This window comes from Lactuca sativa, chromosome 2, assembly GCF_002870075.4.
Source record: "Lactuca sativa cultivar Salinas chromosome 2, Lsat_Salinas_v11, whole genome shotgun sequence".
Taxonomy (NCBI): domain Eukaryota; kingdom Viridiplantae; phylum Streptophyta; class Magnoliopsida; order Asterales; family Asteraceae; genus Lactuca; species Lactuca sativa.
In genome coordinates this window covers 226640166-226661358 of record NC_056624.2, presented here as the reverse complement: position 1 = coordinate 226661358, position 21193 = coordinate 226640166, and the positions used below count along the sequence as shown (strand labels likewise).

The 21193-nt window shown below is 38.4% G+C and overlaps 1 protein-coding gene and 1 long non-coding RNA gene across 2 annotated transcripts; one reads left to right on the top strand and one right to left on the bottom strand.

Moving 5' to 3' along the window:
• Positions 1-9249: 9249 nt before the first annotated feature.
• On the bottom strand, positions 9250-10400 carry LOC111910846 (uncharacterized). Its single transcript, XR_002856652.3, has 2 exons — positions 10232-10400; positions 9250-10093 (listed from the first exon to the last, which is right to left on the bottom strand). It is a non-coding gene; the product is annotated as an uncharacterized LOC111910846 (long non-coding RNA).
• A 5997-nt stretch (positions 10401-16397) lies between these two features.
• On the top strand, positions 16398-17162 carry LOC128132490 (secreted RxLR effector protein 161-like). The gene has a single exon (XM_052769091.1). It carries the CDS (start codon positions 16398-16400, stop codon positions 17160-17162), a length of 765 nt encoding a protein of 254 aa, XP_052625051.1.
• The last annotated feature ends 4031 nt before the right edge of the window (positions 17163-21193 follow it).

The following is a 21193-nucleotide window of genomic DNA, read 5'->3' as shown; positions in this document are numbered from 1 at the left end:
AATGGGAGCATCACAAAGAAGTAAAAGATACCCGGTTCGTGAGCGCCTAGTAAATGAGCACCCAAACCAGTCAGCATCACAATATGTGACAAGACCCATTCCACCTGTCTTCAAAAGGAGAATACCTTGTCTAGGTATACTTTTAAATAACTTAATATGCGAGTAGCAGCATCCATATGCTTTTGCCGAGGATCATACACAAATTGACTGAGTATGTTTACTGAATAAGCTATATTTGGTCTGGTGGCTTGAAGATAAAGAAACCATCCTATAAGCTGCCGATATTAACCAGAATTAATGCATGGACTATCTTCACTTTCATCAATCTTCAAATTCTGCTCCATAGGGAACGTACTAGGTCGACAACCTTGCATGCCAATATCATCTAAAATATCCAGAGTATGTTTTCTTTGACTCAAAACAAGACCATCAGACGTTCGAGCAACTTCAATGCCTAGAAAATACTTGAGGGGCTCACGATCCTTAATGCTAAATTTGTCGTTTAGATATTCTTTAGTGCATTGTATTTTTGTTGCATCATCTCCAACGATTACTACATCATCAACGTAACTAAGTTCAACCATATAGGTTCCCTTTTGTTTGTAAATAAACAATGAGTGATCAACTTGGGACTGCCTAAAACTGATGTTCAGCAAGGCATTGGTAAATTTTTGCTACCAATTACGAGAAGCCTGACGGAGTCCATAAAGAGACTTCCTTAGTCTGCATACCTTTGTTTCTCCCTGCTTAGCAAATCCCTAAGCTATCTTCATGTAGACTTCTTCATTTAAATCTCCATGAAAGAAGGCATTGTCAACATCGAGTTGATGAATAATCCAAATTTTCTTTACTGCAACGATAAGCAAAATACGCACAGTGATAAGTTGCTATCGGAGCAAAGGAATCATGGAAATCAATCCCTTCCAACTGTGTAAACCCCTTCGCAACTAACCGTGCCTTGTATCTTTCTACTTCTCCATTGGGTTTGTACTTGATCTTATAAACCCATTTCGAATCTATTACACGTTTACCAGTGGGCAACTCTTCAAGTGTCCAAGTTCCATTTGCTTCAAGTGCTTTAACCTCCATTTGCATGGCTTCTCTCCACTTAACATCCTGCATGGCCTGCTTAAAATGCTTGGGCTCTTCATTGGAGCTAATAGCTGCTAAGAAGGCTTTTTGTAAATCAGTAAATTTTTCATAACAAAACAAAGTTAGCGAGAGTGTGTACCATCGAGGATCATTGATCGGGTGTTGGTGATGCATGGTATACCGATGGGAGTAAATTTACCATGAAATCACTTAGATATTTGGGATGAGTTCTGCTTCTCTTCTCTCTCGGTCCTTCAGTGGGCTGTGAGTCGGGAATCAAAGATTCCATGTTGTCTTCTGTTGGTTCACCTTTTGAACCTATGTTTTTATTTAGTGTTGTTTCGTCACTGGCTCTAGTAATGTTTGGTACGGAATCTTCCAAACTTGTAAATGTTTCTATATCTCTTTCTTCAATTTTCTTTTGCACTGAGTCATCACTCTTAATACAGTTCATGTTTAGGAAATCAATGTTACCAGGTTGTGACAACTTCTCCAAAGAGTTATGTAACAGCCCGGAATTCCAGATATTGATATAATTATGATTTTGGGGTGTTTTAAGAGGGGACTCGGCGAGTTGGAGCTCAGACTCGCCGAGTAGGGTCGCAGATCTGGTCGCGGGTTCGCGACTGGACTCGACGAGTCCGGATATGGACTCGGCGAGTCCACGCTGTTTAGCGAAACCCTAACCGTTCAGGTTTGGGACGTATATGAGGGACTTTATGGCCGTCATTGTTCACTCTAGCCTTCTGAGAGAAACCCTAAATTGATTGTGAGCGTCTGGAACAAGGTTGAAGGCCATTGTTGATTTTAGAAGAGTTATTGTGCAAGGAAGAGAAGGCTTGATTAAGGGAGCAACAAAGGAAGTCACGTTCTGAGGAGTGGGGACACAGAGAGCACATTATTCAGGTAAGAATTCGAGTTATACTCTGCTATGTTGATGGGTATATGGATTTAGGGTTTATGGAACCCTTTTGTGGCTAGATTGAATGTTACCCTAGTCCCCCAAACGATTGTAACCCTGTATTAGGACCTTTGGAGGTCCAGAATGTCCCATGCCTATGCATTTCGGAAATTGATGAAGGTTTTGGATTGGAATCCTTATGCCTTAGGTCAATATGTAAATTATAAGTCTTGGGGTGTACCATGAGCACCAAAATGAGGACCTTATGTGATGGACCAGTCTAGGAAGGCCAGGCCTATGAATGGTCGGAGCAGTTCTGCCATTAGAAAGCAGTTTGAGCGGTTGCATGGCATGGACTCGCCGAGTCCGATGAACAGACTCGGCGAGTAACTTGAAGATTAACTGGGACTCGTCGAGTTGTTCTTCAGACTCGGCGAGTTGAGTCGGGGTGGCCCCGCGATTCTTCCAGGAGGAACTCGTCGAGTAAAAAGGGGATACTCGATGTGTAGAAAGGGAATCTTAAGGAATCGGTGAGTCAAGGGCGAGTGGACTCAGAGTCGTTGAACTCGGCGAGTCTTGGGGTGACTCGGCGAGTTAGGTCGCGGGTTAAGTGAAGTTCTGAGTATGGGGACTCGGCGAGTCATAGGGTTGACTCGGCGAGTAGGGTCAGTCAGGGGTTGACTTTGACCTTGTCTTTGACCAAGGATTGACCAGTGGTTCCAGGGGTATTTTGGTAATTGTTGTTTATTGTTTGAGTTCAGTGCATTGGTGACTGTCCAGAGGTGGAGATCGTATCAGTGATCGGAGCAGCTTGAGCTATCTGTTCAGTCGGCAGTTTCGAGGTGAGTTATCCTCACTATATCGCTAGGGTTTATGGCACCAAGGCCGACCCTTTTTATCGGATGGAAATCCAGGTAGTTGTCATTGTTATGATATAGACCGGAAGACATTACATGTTATGGGCCGGAAGACTTTGCTCTGTGGACCGGAAGGTCATGTCCTGGAAAGGCGTATGTATGCATTTAGTATGTTGACTGATTCATAGGGTAATGTTATGATAGTGACCGGCTAGACCGGTATCTTGTTAGAGTAATGCTATGATATGTAATCTGTTGATCGATTGTTGTCTATGAACTGCTATATGATTATTCGTTATGTTGTATATGCATTTTATGCTTATGGGCTGAAAGGCAATATATGTTATGGGCCGGAAGGCAATATGTTATGGGCCGGAAGGCGATTATATTGTGTGATGGACCGGAAGGTCGGCGTGGGTAGGACCAGAAGGTTTACCCAGCAGGGACGGAAGTCCCCTGAGACACATGGACCGGAAGATCAGGGCCTGGAAAGGCGTATATGTGGTTGGTATTCTGGGGGTATCTCACTAAGCTTTCGGGCTTACAGTTGTGGTTTTATGTTTCAGGTTCTCAAGAGTCTGTGGCAAGGCAAAGGCGTGATCGTACCGTTCCTCGCGTTGGTGTTTTATGATATGAACCTGGGAAATTACTCTGTTTAATAATGTATTGAAAACCTTTTTGTAACAACGTTAATAAAATGGGTGATTTTGAAAAGTTTTAATTGTTATTGAAATTTTGGATGTTACAAGTTAAATGTGAAAGGAAACACATTCTCAACAAATTTCACATCTCGAGACACAATAAATTTTTGTCCTTGATATCAAAGATGCGATACCCCTTCTTTCCTTGTGGATATCTAACAAAGATACCAGGTCTTGATCTCACTTCAAACTTATCTCCCTTGGTTTTAATGTTTCTTGCATAAACCAAACATCCAAATACTCTCATATGATCGTAGTCAGGTTTCTTCCCCAAAGTAATTTTGTAGGGTGTTTTTTGTTCTATGACTTTCGAAGGAAGTCTGTTGATGATATATGTGGCAATCAGGACACACTCACCCCAAAACTTCACCGGTAAATTAGCCTCAAACTTTAGTGCACGTGCTATCTCAAGAATATGTCTATGTTTGCGCTCTACCACACTGTTTTGTTGAGGGGTATGTGGGCAAGTACGTTCTAAAATTTTTCCTTCTTATGCATAGTAACTTTGCATTGTTGATGAGATGAACTCTCCACCGTTATTAGCCTTTATCCTTTTGATCCTTTTTTTAAATTGTGTTTTTACCATGTTGTAAAAATCAACCAGGTATGTACCTACTTCACTTTTGTGTTTGAGCAAATAAATCCACACAACCCTACTAAAATCATCCACTATAGTTAGAAAATAACTAACACTTGTAAAAGTAGGTGTTCAATATTTCCCCCAAACATCACAATGTAATAACTCAAAACAATCATTCGTCTTTATCTAAATTTTTAGAAACGAAATTTTTGTGTGTTTGGCTTTTACACAAGAATCACAAATTTATTCTTTAATTTGCTCGAAATATTTCCTTAAAAATCAACTTGGTTAAGCTTAGACTCAAAAGCATGTCCCAACCTCTTATGCCAAAGATCCATCTCTTCAGTAGTCATCAATACTCTTCTTTGCCCTGCCACCATGCCCATTCAGTATAGACCTTGCCTGCATTCACTCGCGCCAATCAGGTTCCTCGAGAGTAAGTCCTGCATATAACATAGACCAGGAAGAAAAGTTATGGCGCACTGTAAGTCTTTAGTTAATCGACTCACTGATAACAAGTTACAATCAAAACTTAGAATATGCAAGACTTTATCAATTTTGATCCCATCTTGCAAGATACAACTACCCTTTCCTTGACCAGGCATTCAATCACCATTCGGTATAGTGACAGTTGTTTCAAGAGTATTTCTTGTAATGTTTTCAAGCAACTCTTGATTGCAAGTTATGTGCTTGATGGCACCAAAATCAACCACCCAATCACTATTATTATCGACCTTACCAACCATGTTGACCATTGGTGTAGTGTTAGTTTCTTCATCTTTCGCGAATTACTTGAGAAGCTTCTGGTACTGATCTGTTGTTAATCCAGGTATTGGACTCATGAGTTTGCATAAGAAGCTCTAGCCTTTCCTTTCTCTTGCTTTCCTTTGACTGGACACCAATCGGGGTACCCGATTTTCTTGAAACAACCATCCTTACCGTGACATTTTTTTCCACAAAAGCTGCACTAATCAGTTTCTTCGTTTCCTCTCACTTACCATCCCTTTGCATTGGTTTCTTTTTAGGCTGTTTATGGTCCACAACCATACGATTTTGGACGGAGATCTGGAATGCTGCAGCTTCGACATCTGGCCTTTTAACAGCCGAGATGGTTCTCTGTTGTTCATCTTCTGCAACAAGATGATACGCAACTCCCAAGTTTGGTGTTGGTTTCATGGAAAGAATTTGGTTTTGATGGTTAAGTATTCACTATCCAAACCCCATTAGAAACTAGTATAGACTCTCTTTGTCCTTGGCTTCTTTCGATCTTCTCCCAATGCCGCACTTGCAATTGGTACAAGTGCAACGAGGTGTAGGTGATGCCGATTGGGTTTCATCCTAAATAGCACGTAATTTGGTGTAGTAACTCGATACAAATGCCCCCATCTTGACGAGTTGTTGTGAGCGATTGTTTCAGCTCATAGGCCCGCGATGCACTTTCCTTTTCGAACCTCTCCTCAAGATTGTTCCAGATGTCTATAGCTGTGTTGGCATACTTAACGCTGAATCTTATATCCTTCTCTATCGCGGTTGTTAGCTAACCCTTTATCATAGCATCACATCGCATCCACATCATGTGGTTTGGTGATTTCTCTTCAGGTTTTTCAATGGTTCCATCGATGAAGCCGATCTTATTCTTTGCGAACAGGAAATTCTTCATCTCTTGTGCCCAATCGTTGTAGTTTCCATCCGTCAAGACGTCATTCACATGCATTTGTCTTAGGTATTCAGAGGAGTGGATGTAGTAAGGGGAGTTGGTGTCGATGACTTCTCCTTCTCCATCTTTTGATGACTCCGTTTTATCTCCTGCCATCTCCGGTTACTGCAGGTTCATGACTTGCTCTGATACCATGAAAAAACTGATGTTTTGTAAATTTATTCTCATTCAGTACATCAAGTTCTTAAATACAAGAAGAATCCCAATAAACTAGGAGACCAAAACATAGAAAAGATGATAAACACCAAACTAATCTGATAATGTGTCCAATAAGATAAGGACTATCTACTACAAAAAACGTGATTTCCTTTTTTCTTATTTCAAATTGTAGACGTTTGATCCATATCTTTTACTGCAAATGTATGTAGATGTGGTCTGTAAACTACAAACATTTTTTCCTCTAAAAAATATCACCTAAATAAACACAATTCAATAGTTTAGTGCATGATTTCCTTTAAAATCCAACTCCTTAGATACTCATTTTCTTTTAAAAAGGCACATAAAGATATTACAAATTAACAAGATGTTATTGTTTTACAGTTTGCTATTTACTAGTAATAGATAATTCGTTATCGTGATATAACAAAAGCCATAAATATTATTTAGATAGAATAGTTCCTAACAACAAATTTTTTGAATAATTTTTGTTACTTCTACATCTAATTGTTTAGTCAATACGAAATAATAATTATATTATTACCTTTTCATCTCGACCTGCATAACTAAATCACAAAAATCAAACCTAAATCAATTTTGTATGATTTTGAGTTTTTTGAACTTCGACTTGAATAAATGATGTTTATACAAGTATCATTAGCTTAGAGTAAATTACACAAAGTATCCCTCATGCAAGTTCCAAAACACAAGTTTAATCCCTATATTCAAAAATTAACTCAGATCATCCCTCGTTTGTTTTAAACTTACACGTTTCATCCATATTCACTTGAAATGATTATTTTTTCCTTAATAGTTTCTTTTTTTCATTTTCTTTTATTTCTTTATCAGTTTTGAATTAAAAAAATAAAAATAAAACAAATATCCCCACCCTCCCTTCTGACACCACCCATTTATCACAACTAGCTCCTCCGACACCACCACCTATCACCACTAGTTCCTCCGACATCACCACCCGATTGTGGAACTTCGAACTCACCAACTCACCAACTCTCCTTCCCTTCACCCTTTGTTTCCATCTTATTTCATCAACACCACCTTCTACCTATTCTGACAATACCATCATATACCTATTCTGACACCACCCAATCATCTTTAGGTCACAATCTGTAACTAAATTCGGACCATAGATCAAAATTGATGCTGAGATCCACACCAGAAGTTCTGAAATCAAAATCAATGATGAGATCGATGCTGAAATCCCCAAACATGTAGAATCGGACCTCTAGAAACCACCCTTTCATCTTTGTGAGTTTAATTTCTGGGAATCGATAAAAGATGTATCTAAAAAGTTATTAAAACCCTAAGCACTCGATCATATGAGGGAATCGATCAGGTGCACTTGGTCGTTAAATGAATTTGCACTTAGTTCCTATTCAAATAGAAAAGAGAGAAAGAGACTAGCGTTCCGCAACCTACTGTAACATGTAACCTTCTGTAACCATGTCGTCGGAGACAATGGCCGCCTCCATCTCTGATTTGAACAGAGAAGGAAGAAAGAGTCTGACAGTTCTTCATTGAAAGAGAGGGAGATAGTCAATTCTTCATTTAGGGTGTTTGGTGGGGTTCAGTCTTTCGGAAAGGAGATAAGTGGTTTCTTGATGCTCACCGGAGGAAGTTGAATTCGGTGAGGTGATGTTCGTCGGAGGAAGATTAAGCTGGTGAAGTGTTGGTGGGGTTCGGTGACTTGTAAGGTAAAAGGAAAGGGGAAAGGGTATGTGGAGGGTGGGTGGGTTGGGGTATTTAATTTTGTTTAATATACAATAACTTATAATTAAATTAAAAAAAAAATATTAAGGACAATATAGTCATTTTATTTTATGGTTGGTAAATGATACAATGTGTAAATTTAAACTACCGAAGGACAAGGACGAAGCTTTGCAAGTTTTAAAATATTAAGGGATAGTGAGTTAATTTTAAAAAATAAGAATTTAACTTGTTTTTTTTTACACCTAAACAATAGACGATTCATGTAATTTACTCATACATAAAATTGGAAACAGTGATATCAATTTGGGGAAACTTTTGGCTAACTTTATTTTCTCCTTTAAATCATGTTTTCCATGTTTAACATGGTGATCTCGAGTTTTTCTTAAGAAAAAGGACCAAAACGAAAAGAAATGAAAAAAAAGAAGAACGTTATTATTTTATTTGCTTTTTTCAAGTTGGAAAGAAAATGAGAGTATAACCAAATGACTTATCTTCAGTCATCATATTTCAATATCTTTAGTGCAAACTATATAATACTATTGGTTCCTCGTCGAGGGGAAGCATCATGATTCATGATTTTATCATTAATAGGTTAAGAGCTCTAAAGGTAGGCAATCATGCAGTCCAAAATTTATAGTTTTAATATGGACAATACACAAGATGAAGATAACATGTCCGATTTAATTTTAATTGTATCGGTTTGTACTAATAATGTCCTTTACTTTTTTTTTTAAGTGGGTGTAGTCTTTTGTGCAAGAAAAATGACCTCATGCTTCGGATGATTTGTTTATCATAGCATCTTACATTTATTTATAATTTTTTTTTTCTAATAATCATAATAATAGTAATAGTAATATTGTAATATGAACCGCCCGATTTACATTGGTTCAAAAACAAGGGTTTTGGGGCTTGAAAAAACCGGTGTCCAAACCGGTTTCTGTTCGGCCGTTAGAACCAACCACTCCTATCAAGTTTTCAAAATCATGGTTTTCTGAGTTCTTTCATTTGTCTATGTTTCTACGGCATATATCACAACAAAATCAGATAAATCCTTTTTGTTCATTCTTTGTTGATTTCTTCTAAATTTCTTCCTAATTATCATTTAATGCTTCCGTTGTGCCTAACAAGTAACAAGTGATATAAAAAACTAAAACTGAAAAACCAAAATCGAAGCATAAACTGACGGTTTGGGTTTAGAATTTTCAAAAACCGAAAATTTCGATTTAGGTTTGGTAAAACCGAAAGAAACCGAACCGAACCGAATTACATATCTCATATGTATTCTGTGAGTTACATATATATACACACACACGCTGTCCTTGGGCTATAAACACAAGCTGAAGCGTGCTCTTGTGGTTAACGTGTTGGGCTATCGAAGGAGATGACGCTAGTTCGAAACTCGGTAGCCTCAAAAGTGGACTATCAATTTGGGACGGTAGGAATAATAATTAATGAGTTGAAGTAGATTAAGAAATTAGTTTGAGATTTGGTTTAAAGTATAAAACCGAAACCAACCCGAAAACCAATAAACTGAACCCATTGTTTTGGGTTTCGGCTTCGGTTCAAATTTTCAGAAATTGATCACAACTTTAGGCAGAATTAATTTTCACAAAGGATCAATCAAGGGCGAAGAAAACGGGTTTGGGTTTTCACAAAGGATTTGATAAAGATGAAGGCATAATTTTCAGAATTTAAATTTCACATCAGTGGGGTGCGCTTCTTTTTTTTTTTTTTTTTTTTTTTTTTTCGGAAAATTTTCAATTTCGAGTTTAAATAACAAAGAAGGTACAATCCGTTTTGTTTTGTTGAATTACAAATTTTTTGCTGATTCGAATTCAAAATGAGGTCCCTCCACAAAGAGATATTGTGTTTGGAAGATGGCACACCAAGTGTTGGATAACACTTCTCAAAGAGGTTCAGTGGTATTCTTGGGGGGTTTGACTACCATTTCAAATCATGCAGTATTTAAAAAACTGTTCTTGTTACAAAAGCCTTTTTCAGTCCTTATTGCAAGATAAAATTAACTATGAACTATAAATGGGATTGAAACAATAAAGAATTATATAAACGGATAGATATGCATGATCAAAAGAAAAGAAAACCTAATTGAACAACTTAATCACATGTCAAATCCAAAGCAACTCACATGACCACAAACTAAATGTCCACAACCGGTGATATAATATAGTCACCAAACCCCAGGTGATAAACAACGATAAATAAACTTACAAACATAATTAGATGATGATTAAATCCTAATGAACTTATACACAAGCTCTCCATCCACTAAGTTCCTAATGAAGGGTTCTCTAAGCCATTCTTAACTCAATAAACCATGCACTGAAATGATATCCATAAACGCTGCATACGATATACATTCTTGTAAGCAAATGTAGCTTGCTATTTTTGTCTTTGGCAGATCAATTAAGGAAGGATAAATTCACAAAATAAAAACATTTTAGAGTAGAAGAATTAGAACATATATATGAACGAACTTACATAGGTTAAGCATAAGGTATGCCTTGCCTTTAAGCCTCCATGCATACACATAATGCCCAAAAGCCATCAACCACGTTATAATATCTAGGAAAAAGCATACATTCCGTAATATAACACGCTTCTGTTCCCATTTCAATTGTGAATCTGCACATAATTAAACGTCATCTCTAGAATTAGCAAATGAAGGAAATTAATAAAAATAAGTAGGATAACAAAAAGCAGAGTCTTGCCTCCTGTTGCTGCTGCTGACGTATCCAAAACCAAAAGTTTTGATATTTTTGAATTATTTGTTATGTTGCGTGCTGAGTGGTGAAGCAATATATCAAGCAATTGAAATCCATGAACCAAAATGCCCTAAATTAAACCAAAACGATCGATGTAGACCAAAAACTTTATCAGGCACGTTATGAAAACTAACAGATATATAGTATATAATAGGAAACAAAATTCTATAATTCCGAATGGGATTATATTTATAGGCAATGCATATATAGGTCAGTGTATGTATTTATGTATTACCTTTAATGTTTTGAAAGCAATACTAAGAGGCTCAAAGAATAATAACAATAACACGGGCCATGGTATTTTTTTGTACATCAGTGCACACATTGTAATCCTACAAAAAAGTTTTTTTTTAAATAAAAAATGATAACCTGAATCCTCAAATATGTAAAGCCATAGAAAAAGACCCGTGTAAACCGAAATCAGAAAGTCGTTAAGATTTATAAAAAAAAAAGTGAATACCAAATTGCGTCGACAGTGAAAACCACCAATAAAACAGAATAATGACCCAAGTAATTCCAAAGTCTTGCACTAGAACGAGATGATGATGCATTCAACCGTTCCAGCCGTTCCCTGGCTAGAGCTTCAAACATCTATATATAAAAAAAAATGAAAAGTAAATTAAAGCCATATATATAAAACTTCCTTATTTTCTTCAGATCGATGATTAATAATGCACATTTTATAATATATATACCTTCAAAGTGCATGCTACGGTCAACCATGTTGACCACAATGCTGCATGAATTAGAGTTAGTGGGACTACCACCACAAGAGATGCTCCCTGCAAAATTGAACATATAGTCATCATCAATATGATCATGATTGTAAATCAAATTAATGTATACATGCATGCATCATTAATTAATTCATACAGACATATATAGTAATTTGCATCACACAAGACATTACTAGTAATTTGCATCACACAAGACATTACTAGCTAGTGCCTCTATACCTTGCAAAGAACATATAATATCATTTTCTCCACCAATTTCCAAGAAATATATCATCAAAAATATCAAGATACAATATTTAAGGAACCAAACATAAACGTAATAAGCACTACTAGAAAATTAAGCCGAAGAATATATAGTACCTAACCTTAAGAGATATAAAGATGAGTATATAAACGTTGAGGATAAAGTTGAGCACCAAAGCATTAGTGATATATGGATTTTCCACTGCACATTTGGCAACACAAAAGTGCACATAATGTTCACCCATGATCAAACCGTCTGAATTTAGTTTCACATTAGAAAGTTCTGTCCAAAATTGGAGGCCTAGAAAGCTCAACACCGTACAGACTGCTGAGATAAAAAGACTCATCATCTTCATTGCATGCAACCTGTATCGATCAGAAGTCAGAACGTACATCACATAATTAGCTAGTAACTCATATATACTTACTTACTTTTAGCAAATATCATGATTTCATAACCGATTATCTTCTGATGTTGTCGATCGTGTTATCTCATTAATATGTAACTAATTAGGAAGGATATTGTACATTTCATTTACCCATAACCTAGTTTTTTCACTGCATACTTGTCGTCTTTTTTAATGAAAACCCTAAACAATTCTTCAATCCCCTTCATCTTAAACTTCATAAAAAAAAACAATCTAAAATAAAATAAAAAAGCTCCCAATTTTTTGGGTGTTAGATCGACTGGTACAGAAGGTTAGAGACTTGAAAAGCATATGGTTGTCGGAGCTTGGGTGTGAGATCGCAATTCTTTGAGGGTTTGATGAGGCAAGTTAGTCGATTTTTGTAGATTTAACGGATCTTGTTTAGCGCCGTCCAAGCTAGGGACCAAATGTGCAACGGATTTACAATTCGGGGACCCTTTGGGAAGTAAAAGAAACATCTGGAAGGAAAATCACAACTCTACATACCAAGGAGGAAAGTTGTAAATTACTCTAACAAATACTAAACAAAAACCACCGAAACGAAGAAACTAAAACCTTAATTAAAACCCTTCTCTTACAAATACTGGGAGTACGAAAAGGATGATCCTTAATTGCATCAAGATACATACTATACTACGATATGAAATGAGTGTTAGATTAATTCTGAAGTAGCCGTTTGAAGAGTTTAAAATAAAGTTGAGCTGGTCTGTAGAGGACCAGGTCTTTAGGAGAATAAAGTGGCATGATGCCATTCTAGTAGAAGCACATGCAGTAGTAGCATGAAAGTAGCTTATCTGTTATTTGTTTTTGGTATTTAAACTTTCTTTTGTAATCGTTTCCGGAGTAGTTTTATTCAAGTAGAAATACAGAACAAGTTTCGTGTTCTAAACTCTCTCTTTCTCGTTTATAACTTACTGTGTGAGTGTGTGTGTTTATTGTGAATCCACAAGATCCCAAAGGCCCAGTTCCAACAGTTGGTATCAGAGCGCTTTCGGGTTCACAATCAGAGCTTGGTGTGAGCTTTACTAATGGCACTCATACAATCAAAAGAGAACGGGAATGGAGGTGTACCACTCCAATACCCGATGCTGTCACCCACGAACTACACAACATGGGCAATAAAGATGGAGGCGATAATGGATGCTCAGGGAGTATGGGAATCCATCGAGCACCGAGTTGGGGCGGCTGTTGATGAAAAGAAAAGTAAGAAGGCTCGAGCATTCATATTCTAGGCGTTACCTGATGATGTGATTCTTCAAGTTGCGCAGAAGAAGACGGCAAAAGAAGTATGGGATTCGTTGAAAACTCGTTACTTGGGTGCCGATCGGGTTCAGAAGGCAAGAAAGCATGCACTCAAGAGTGAGTTTGATTCTTTAAGAATGAAGGAAGGATAAACGATCGATGAATTTGCAGGGAAAATAAGTAGGATAAGCTCCAGTTATGTAAGCCTTGGTGAGAGCCTAGCCAATGGAGTGTTGGTTAGAAAACCACTTGATTCTGTCCCAGACAAATACCTGCAACTCGTTGCCTCCATTGAGCAATATGCCGATGTAGACGACATGCCGTTCGAAGAGGCCATTGGAAGACTCAAAGCTTATGAATCCCGCTTGAAGCTTCGATCCGATAATGCAACCACAGAAGCAAGTCTGATGCTGACCCGATCAGAGGGACAAAATGGTCAGAAAACTCCCGGAAAGAACTCAGGAGGAAGAGGTCGAGGCTCGTCGCAAAACGATCGAGGGGGTAGAAATGGAGGTCGAGGAAGAGGCAGTTGGCGAGGCAGAGGTGGCCGGGGTGGCAACCCGTCACGAGATAACAACCAAGACCGTTGGAAGAATCGAGACAAGAAACACATCAAGTGCTTTAACTGTGATGATTTTGGTCATTTTGCATCAGAATGCCCTAAACCAAAACGTACAGAAGGCAATGTGAATCTCACTCAAGCACAAGAAGATGAGACAACCCTATTACTGACAGTGTGTGGAGAAAGAGAAGAAGATGTGGTACTGTTAAACGAAGATAAAGTATTTCCGGGCAACCACGGAAACAAGAGGGATACATGGTACCTAGACAATGGTGCCAACAACCATATGATAGGGGAGCTGAGCTACTTTGCGGAGCTAGACGAAAACATCACAGGTCAGGTGCGGTTCGGAGATGGATCCAAAGTCCAGATAAAAGGAAAATGGACGATGTTACTTAATTGCAAGAACAAAGAACAATTGATCATTGCAGATGTTTACTACATTCTAGCTCTCCGTAGTAACATTCTTAGTTTGGGCCAGATGACGGAAGAAGGATATGACATCCAAATGAAAGAAAATTTTCTCAAGATGCATGACAAATACGAGAGACTCATGATGAAGGTACATCGTTCATACAATCGCCTGTACAAGATCGTGTTGCACACAACCCAACCCGTTTGCCTTCATGCGAAACTAGATGATAATGCTTGGCTTTGGCATGCACGCCTAGCACATGTCAATTTCCATCTACTAGAATCCATGGTAGAAAAAGAGATGGTACGTGGAGTTCCAAAAATAAAGCACCCAACACAAGTCTGTGAAGGGTTCCTTGTAGGCAAGCAAACCCGACAGTCATTCCCACAAGAGTCTCAATGGCAAGCAAGCACTCCATTAGAGCTTGTGCATGCTGATCTTTGTGGCCCAATATCACCACAGACGATAGCAGGTAACAAATACTTTCTACTTCTAGTAGATGATTACAGCAGGTATATGTGGGTATTTATGTTAAGACAAAAGGATGAAGCATTTGAAGCCTTCAAGAATTTCAAAGTTCAAGTGGAAAGTGAAACCCGGTACAAGTTGAAGGGTCTACGTACAGATCGTGGAGGTGAATTCGTGTCAAAAGAATTCATGGAATATTGCAACAGGAAAGGTATAAGGCGACAATTGACCGCTCCATACTCCCCTCAGCAAAACGGAGTAGTGGAGCGGCGTAATCGAAGCATTCTTGGAGCCACAAGGTCGCTGTTAAAGGCAATGGAGGTACCGGAGATGTTTTGGGGAGAGGCAGTGCGCCATTCTGTTCAGATTTTGAATCGGGTTCCAACGAAAGGGGTGAAGAATAAAACCCCATATGAGGCTCTGCATGGGAAGAAACCAACGTTGGATCACTTTAGGGTTTTCGGGTGTGTGGCCCACGCAAAAGACCAGCAAATAAACTCTCCAAGTTAAGTGATCGTAGCATTGCTCTTGTGTATCTCGGCAATGAACCTGGGAGTAAGGCCTTTAGACTATACAGTCCAAGTGAAAAGAGAAAGTATGTAGCTAGAGATGTTGTTTTTGATGAAGCCACGAAGTGGAAATGGGCTGGGAATCAAGATGAAACCCATGTGTTTGGTCAAGATTGGGTCAGGTTTCCAAATGAAATCCCATATGTTGAAGACGGAGAGAACCATGTGCAAGCCCAGGATGCAGAAGCCCAAGATGGAGATGAAAGCCCTAGTCTTCATTACGATTCGTTGAACTCAACACCACCACAGACGCCCATTTCTCAAGATAACTATGCTTCAAACACACCAACGACCCAGGGATCTAATACAACATCCATGTCATCTGATCCAAGACCAAACAGATCGACATATGATGATACACCAGTTAGGGGTTTTCGAAAACTGAGTGATGTGATTAATCGATGTACTCAGTTAGAAGATGAAGATGAAGAACTTATGTTTGCAGGAGAAGAACCCACTACGTACCTAGAAGCCGCAAATGATCTGGTTTGGAGAGAACCCATGAAGAAAGAGATTGATTCCATCATTTAAAACGATACATGGGAATTGACTAGTCTCCCTAAGGATCACAAACCCATCGGATTGAAATGGGTTTACAAAGTAAAGAAAGATGCAGAAGGAAAACTTGTCAAACACAAAGCCAGGGTAGTTGCAAAAGGATATGTGCAAAAGAAAGGTGTTCACTTTGAAGAGGCTTTCGCACCGGTGGCCAGGTTAGAAACGGTGAGGGTGATCTTAGCATTGGCAGCAACTGAAGGTTGGAATGTTCACCATTTAGACGTAAAGTCTGCTTTCCTTAATGGAGTATTGCATGAAGAGGTGTATGTGACTCAACCAGATGGGTTTGTCATAAAAGGGAAGGAACATATGGTGTATAGATTGAAGAAAGCTCTTTACGGGCTTCCCCAAGCCCCAAGAGCATGGAACGAAAGACTAGATAAAGTTCTGAAGGATATGGGTTTTTCCCGTTGCCCCCAAGAGTATGGCGTGTACAAGATTCAGAGGGCAAGTACAAACTTATTGGTTGGTGTGTACGTGGATGACCTGATAGTAACAGGATCAAGCAACGGGTTAATTGATACCTTCAAGAAACAGATGAAGAAAGTGTTTGACATGAGTGACATGGGTTTGTTGACCTACTATCTAGGGATCGAAGTGACACAAAAGGAAGGAAGTATCACTGTTAGTCAAGCTGGGTATGCTGAAAAGGTGTTACAAATGGCAGGGATGGGGGATTGTAATCCCATAAAATATCCCATGGAACCTAGATCGAGTTTAAGGAAAGATGGAGAAGGTGAACCAGTAAATGCCACAGACTATAGAAAACTCATTGGAAGTTTAAGGTATTTAACTCACACTAGACCTGATCTTAGCTACTCTGTGGGTGTCATGAGTAGATACATGGAAGCTCCAAAAATGTGTCACCTTAATGCTTTAAAGAAAATACTAAGGTATGTTAAAGGCACAAAGGATTTTGGACTTGTATACAAGACAGGTGGAGATAAGAAGATAGTGGGTTTTAGTGACAGCAACCATGGAACGGATTTGGATGATAGGAAGGGTACAACAGGAACCATTTTTTTCTTGTTTGGAAATGTTGTCACATGGTCTTCACAAAAACAGCAAACAGTGTCACTGTCTTCATGCGAAGCTGAGTTTATGGTAGCAACAGAAGCTGCATGTCAAGCACTGTGGTTGAGAAGTTTAATAAAAGAGTTGACAGGGTGGAAGGAAGAAGCAGTCAAACTCTTTGTAGATAACAAGTCGGCCATAGCTTTAATGGAGAACCCTGTATTCCATGGTAGGAGTAAACATATTGACACCAAGTTCCATTTCATATGGGGATGTGTTGAAAGAAAGGAGATACAAGTGAAGCATGTAAGTGGAGAAGAACAGAGGGCAGATCCTTTAACAAAAGCTTTACCACGGGTGAAGTTCTTGGAAATGAGAGACATGTTGGGAGTTGAAAGTATTGCAGGTTGAGCTCAGAATTAAGGGGGAGATGTGTTAGATTAATTCTGAAGTAGCCGTTTGAAGAGTTTAAAATAAAGCTGAACTGGTCTGTAGAGGACCAGGTTTTTAGGAAAATAAAGTGGCATGATGCCATTCTAGTATAAGCACATGCAGTAGTAGCATGAAAGTAGCTTATCTGTTATTTGTTTTTGGTATTTAAACTTTCTTTTGTAATCGTTTCCGGAGTAGTTTTATTCAAGTAGAAATACAGAACAAGTTTCGTGTTCTAAACTCTCTCTTTCTCGTTTATAACTTACTGTGTGAGTGTGTGTGTTTATTGTGAATCCACAAGATCCCAAAGGCCTAGTTCCAACAATGAGATAAAGAAAAGTTAGCGAACCTGTCCTGATAATGAGAACTTTTGGGCGAAACTTCTCCCAACTTGGTCTTGGTCTGGTGAGAGAGAAAATATTGGGCACATTTTGAGGGAAAATTAAGAGGAGAAGGGTTTGAAAGAAAAGCAAAAGCTGAATAATTTCCCATTTCTTCTTCTTATTCTTGTTGTTCATCTTTTGTCCTTACCAACTTCTTTTAGCATAATTTCCTCTTTCTGTCGATTGCTTCAGGGGTTGGGATGGAGGTATGTGTCAACCAGTTATAGTTTCTACTCAATTATTATAGGGAAAATGACATAGAAGATTGTAAGTTTAGCATAGATATATGGATTATAGGGCAAATGACATATTACTACTCAATTATTCTACTCTCAATGAGTAAAGCAAGAGGCTTTGCAATTTTTACTCTTTTTGCAAACCGAATGAAGTAGGGGAAAAAAAAGTAAAAACGAATATTTCTGCAAAACATAAGGGTTTTAATAAACCATAAATACGCAAAAAGTTAAAATTGAAAAAAAAAAGTTGACCTCCTGTTTTAATAAACCTAAAATATGTGAAAAAAATAAATCCAAACATTTCTACTAAAGACTTTTATGTCATTTACCCATTATTATATATTGTTATTTGATTTATATATTATTTGTATTGTCTTAGATTAGAGGGTATGGGAGGGAAACTTCCCTCATTTTTTATGGGTCATACCCATTTTTTTCTCACTTTTCTTTCTCTCACCTAAAAGTCAAGGAATGGGTGAGAAATTCTTTCCTCACTTTTTTTTTTAAAATATATTTTATACATATATTATACTCATTTAATAGGGAATTAAAAACATGAATTTTGATATATTTTTTATATTTTTATGACAAAACTGTAAATTTGGTCCTTGTGGTTTGCAAAATTTTTTGGATGGGGTCCAAAAAGTTTTCAGCTTGCACAGAAGGTCCAAAATCAAAGTTTTTCTGGGTTTTTGGTCTTAAACTTAAGAAAAATTTGTATTTTTGGTCCATGGAACACTTGAATTGACTGTTTTGCCCTTTAATTTTTAATTTTTAATTTTTAATTTATATATTTTTATTTTATAAATATTAATGCAGTTTTGTCTTCTTTTATTTGTTTAAGCATTTAAATAATACTAACAAAATAAATAATAAAATCCCACCCCATTTGATAATTATAAAAAAGAAAAAATAGAATCACATACCCTTTCACTCTCTCTCTCTCTCTCTCTCATCCTAAACGAAACCACCCACCTCAACTTCATCTTTTCCGGCGACTCACCCCACCCTCATCGGCACTTCATACCTCCCTCATTCCCATCGAAAAAACCCCTCATTCCCCTCTTCCTTTCCATGGATTCCTCATAATACCCGATTTGACAGAGGGTTTCTACTCCCCCTGTCTTTCCACGCTTGCTTTCCGGTGAGGATCTCGATCATAGTGCATCCCAATTACCTCTAACAACTATTTCACCTCTTCCCTTATCCATCGTTCTGTCTTCTCCGACGACCGGTCGCTTTTCTCCAATGGACAGGAGTCTGCATCTTTTAATGAACATATTTTGAGATGTAGGTTTGGTTTTTAAACTTATAATTATCGACCTATAATATCTTTTTTGGTTTTGCTAGTTACTGGATGACATAGGTGGTAGATGGAGGGAGAGGAGGAAGAGTCTGGACAGATTGTGATGGAGACGGTCGACTATGGCTAATCTGATTTTCATCTTGATGGTTAGCCATGACTGATCTCTTCAAATTCACATATATTAACTTTAGGTCACTAGGGGAATTAAGATGATGTAGGCGACAGATGGAGAAGGATGCAAGTCAATTATGAAGATGGTGGAGAGAGGATGAAGGACATGTAGTGCGTGGTGAAGAAGGAAGACGAAGAAGATGAAGTCGAGTGTGTGTGTGTGTGTGTATGAGAGGGAGAGAGAGCGAGGGGAGGAAGGTACCGTCGATTGGTGTGGGGTAGGGTGTTTTCTTTTTTCTTTTTCTTTTTCTAACTATTAAAATATATAAGTAAATAAAAAATGTGAAAAGGAATAATAAGGGCAGAATAGTCCTTTCATTTTTTTAGGACCAAAACCAAAGAAAAATTTTGATTTTGGACTTACTATGCAAGTTGGAAAGTTTTTGGAACCCATCCAAAGTTTTTAGCAAACGACAGGGACCAATTTTGTAGTTTTGTTTATTTTTATAGTAGGTATATAATTTTATAAATATTAAAAAAGATAAAAAGAAAAAAAAAACAAAACTGTCCAATAGCATGAAGAGAGAGAGAGAGTGCGGCACCCCCTCCCCTACCTCTTTCCCGCGGGTTCTTTCCCTCATCCAAGGAGTGGTGTTTAAGAGTGAGGGAAGCTTCCCTCACCCCTTTCCCGCTCCAACTCCGTCCATCCATAAGAACTAAGACTAAACGATATGGGACATCAACGAGAAGCGACGCGGTGACGTGGCAGCCGACGACGACGTTATGAAGGGGGAACACCGCCCCCCTATCTCGTTGCATCTCGTCGAGGACATCTCGTGGGCGTCATGACGAAGTGAAACGCGAAGATTTTACCGTTGATTTTTTTGACTGTTTTGAAACGGTCGAAATTCAATTAAAAAAAAAACTTTTTTTTTTTTTTTTACCTATATATATATATATATATATATATATATATATATATATACACACACACACACACTCTTTTTTAATTTACACCTTATATATCTTTTTAAAATCCTCTTTATATTTTCTACACTTTGTTAATCAAAAAATGGAGCAAAACCCAAACACCCCCCCCCCCCTCCATCATCAAACCTAAATACAACCTCGCCTCTCGGATTTGCGGGGTACGAAAATTATTTTAACCTTTTGTCGTCTCAAGGTTCACCACAAATACCATAGCAAGGTGCCGCTTTCAATCCCGCTTCACCGCCACTGCAATTTCCCAACTCACCTTACGTTCAACAAAATCAATTTGGTCAAAACCCAAATTTACAACAAAATCTTTTCTCTACTTTTGGTTCGATGCAACAAACAACCAATCAACCGTCGCCTACAACACAACCAACAGTTCAAGTGGAAGCGGGAAGTAGTAGGAAAGGGAAAGGGAAAGGAAAATCAAAAGGGAAATCAATAGCGGTGGAATCTGAAAATGCAGACGTTCCATAATGGTGGACACCGGAGGAGGAATACGCTTTGACGGCGGCTTGGTGTGCTACTTCAAAGGACGAACTTCGCGGAAATGGAATGAAAAAAGGAGCTTATTGGGGGCGGTGCTCGACAAGTTTCACGCTATTTTAAGGAAAAATCTGTATCGCAACAACGACATGTTGAGCAGCAAATGGGGTATGATAACTAAGCGGTGCAGCAAATTCAACGGTATTTACAACTGGATTGCGGCGCAACAACAAAGTGGAACCAACGACTTTGATTTGTTCAAAGCTGCTAAGGAACAATATCGGGTTGAAATGGGTCATGTTTTCGACTTTGAAAAATCATGGGAATTGTTGCGAGCGGATCCAAAGTGGAATAAAACGCCTACATCGTCGGAGGTTCAATCCAAAGGTTTCGCAATTCTAGTTCGGTCGACGTGTCAGACGCACGGACTAACATCGACCTAAACGCCGATGACGATGAGATCTGGGATGATATCCAAGAGATATCCCCACCACG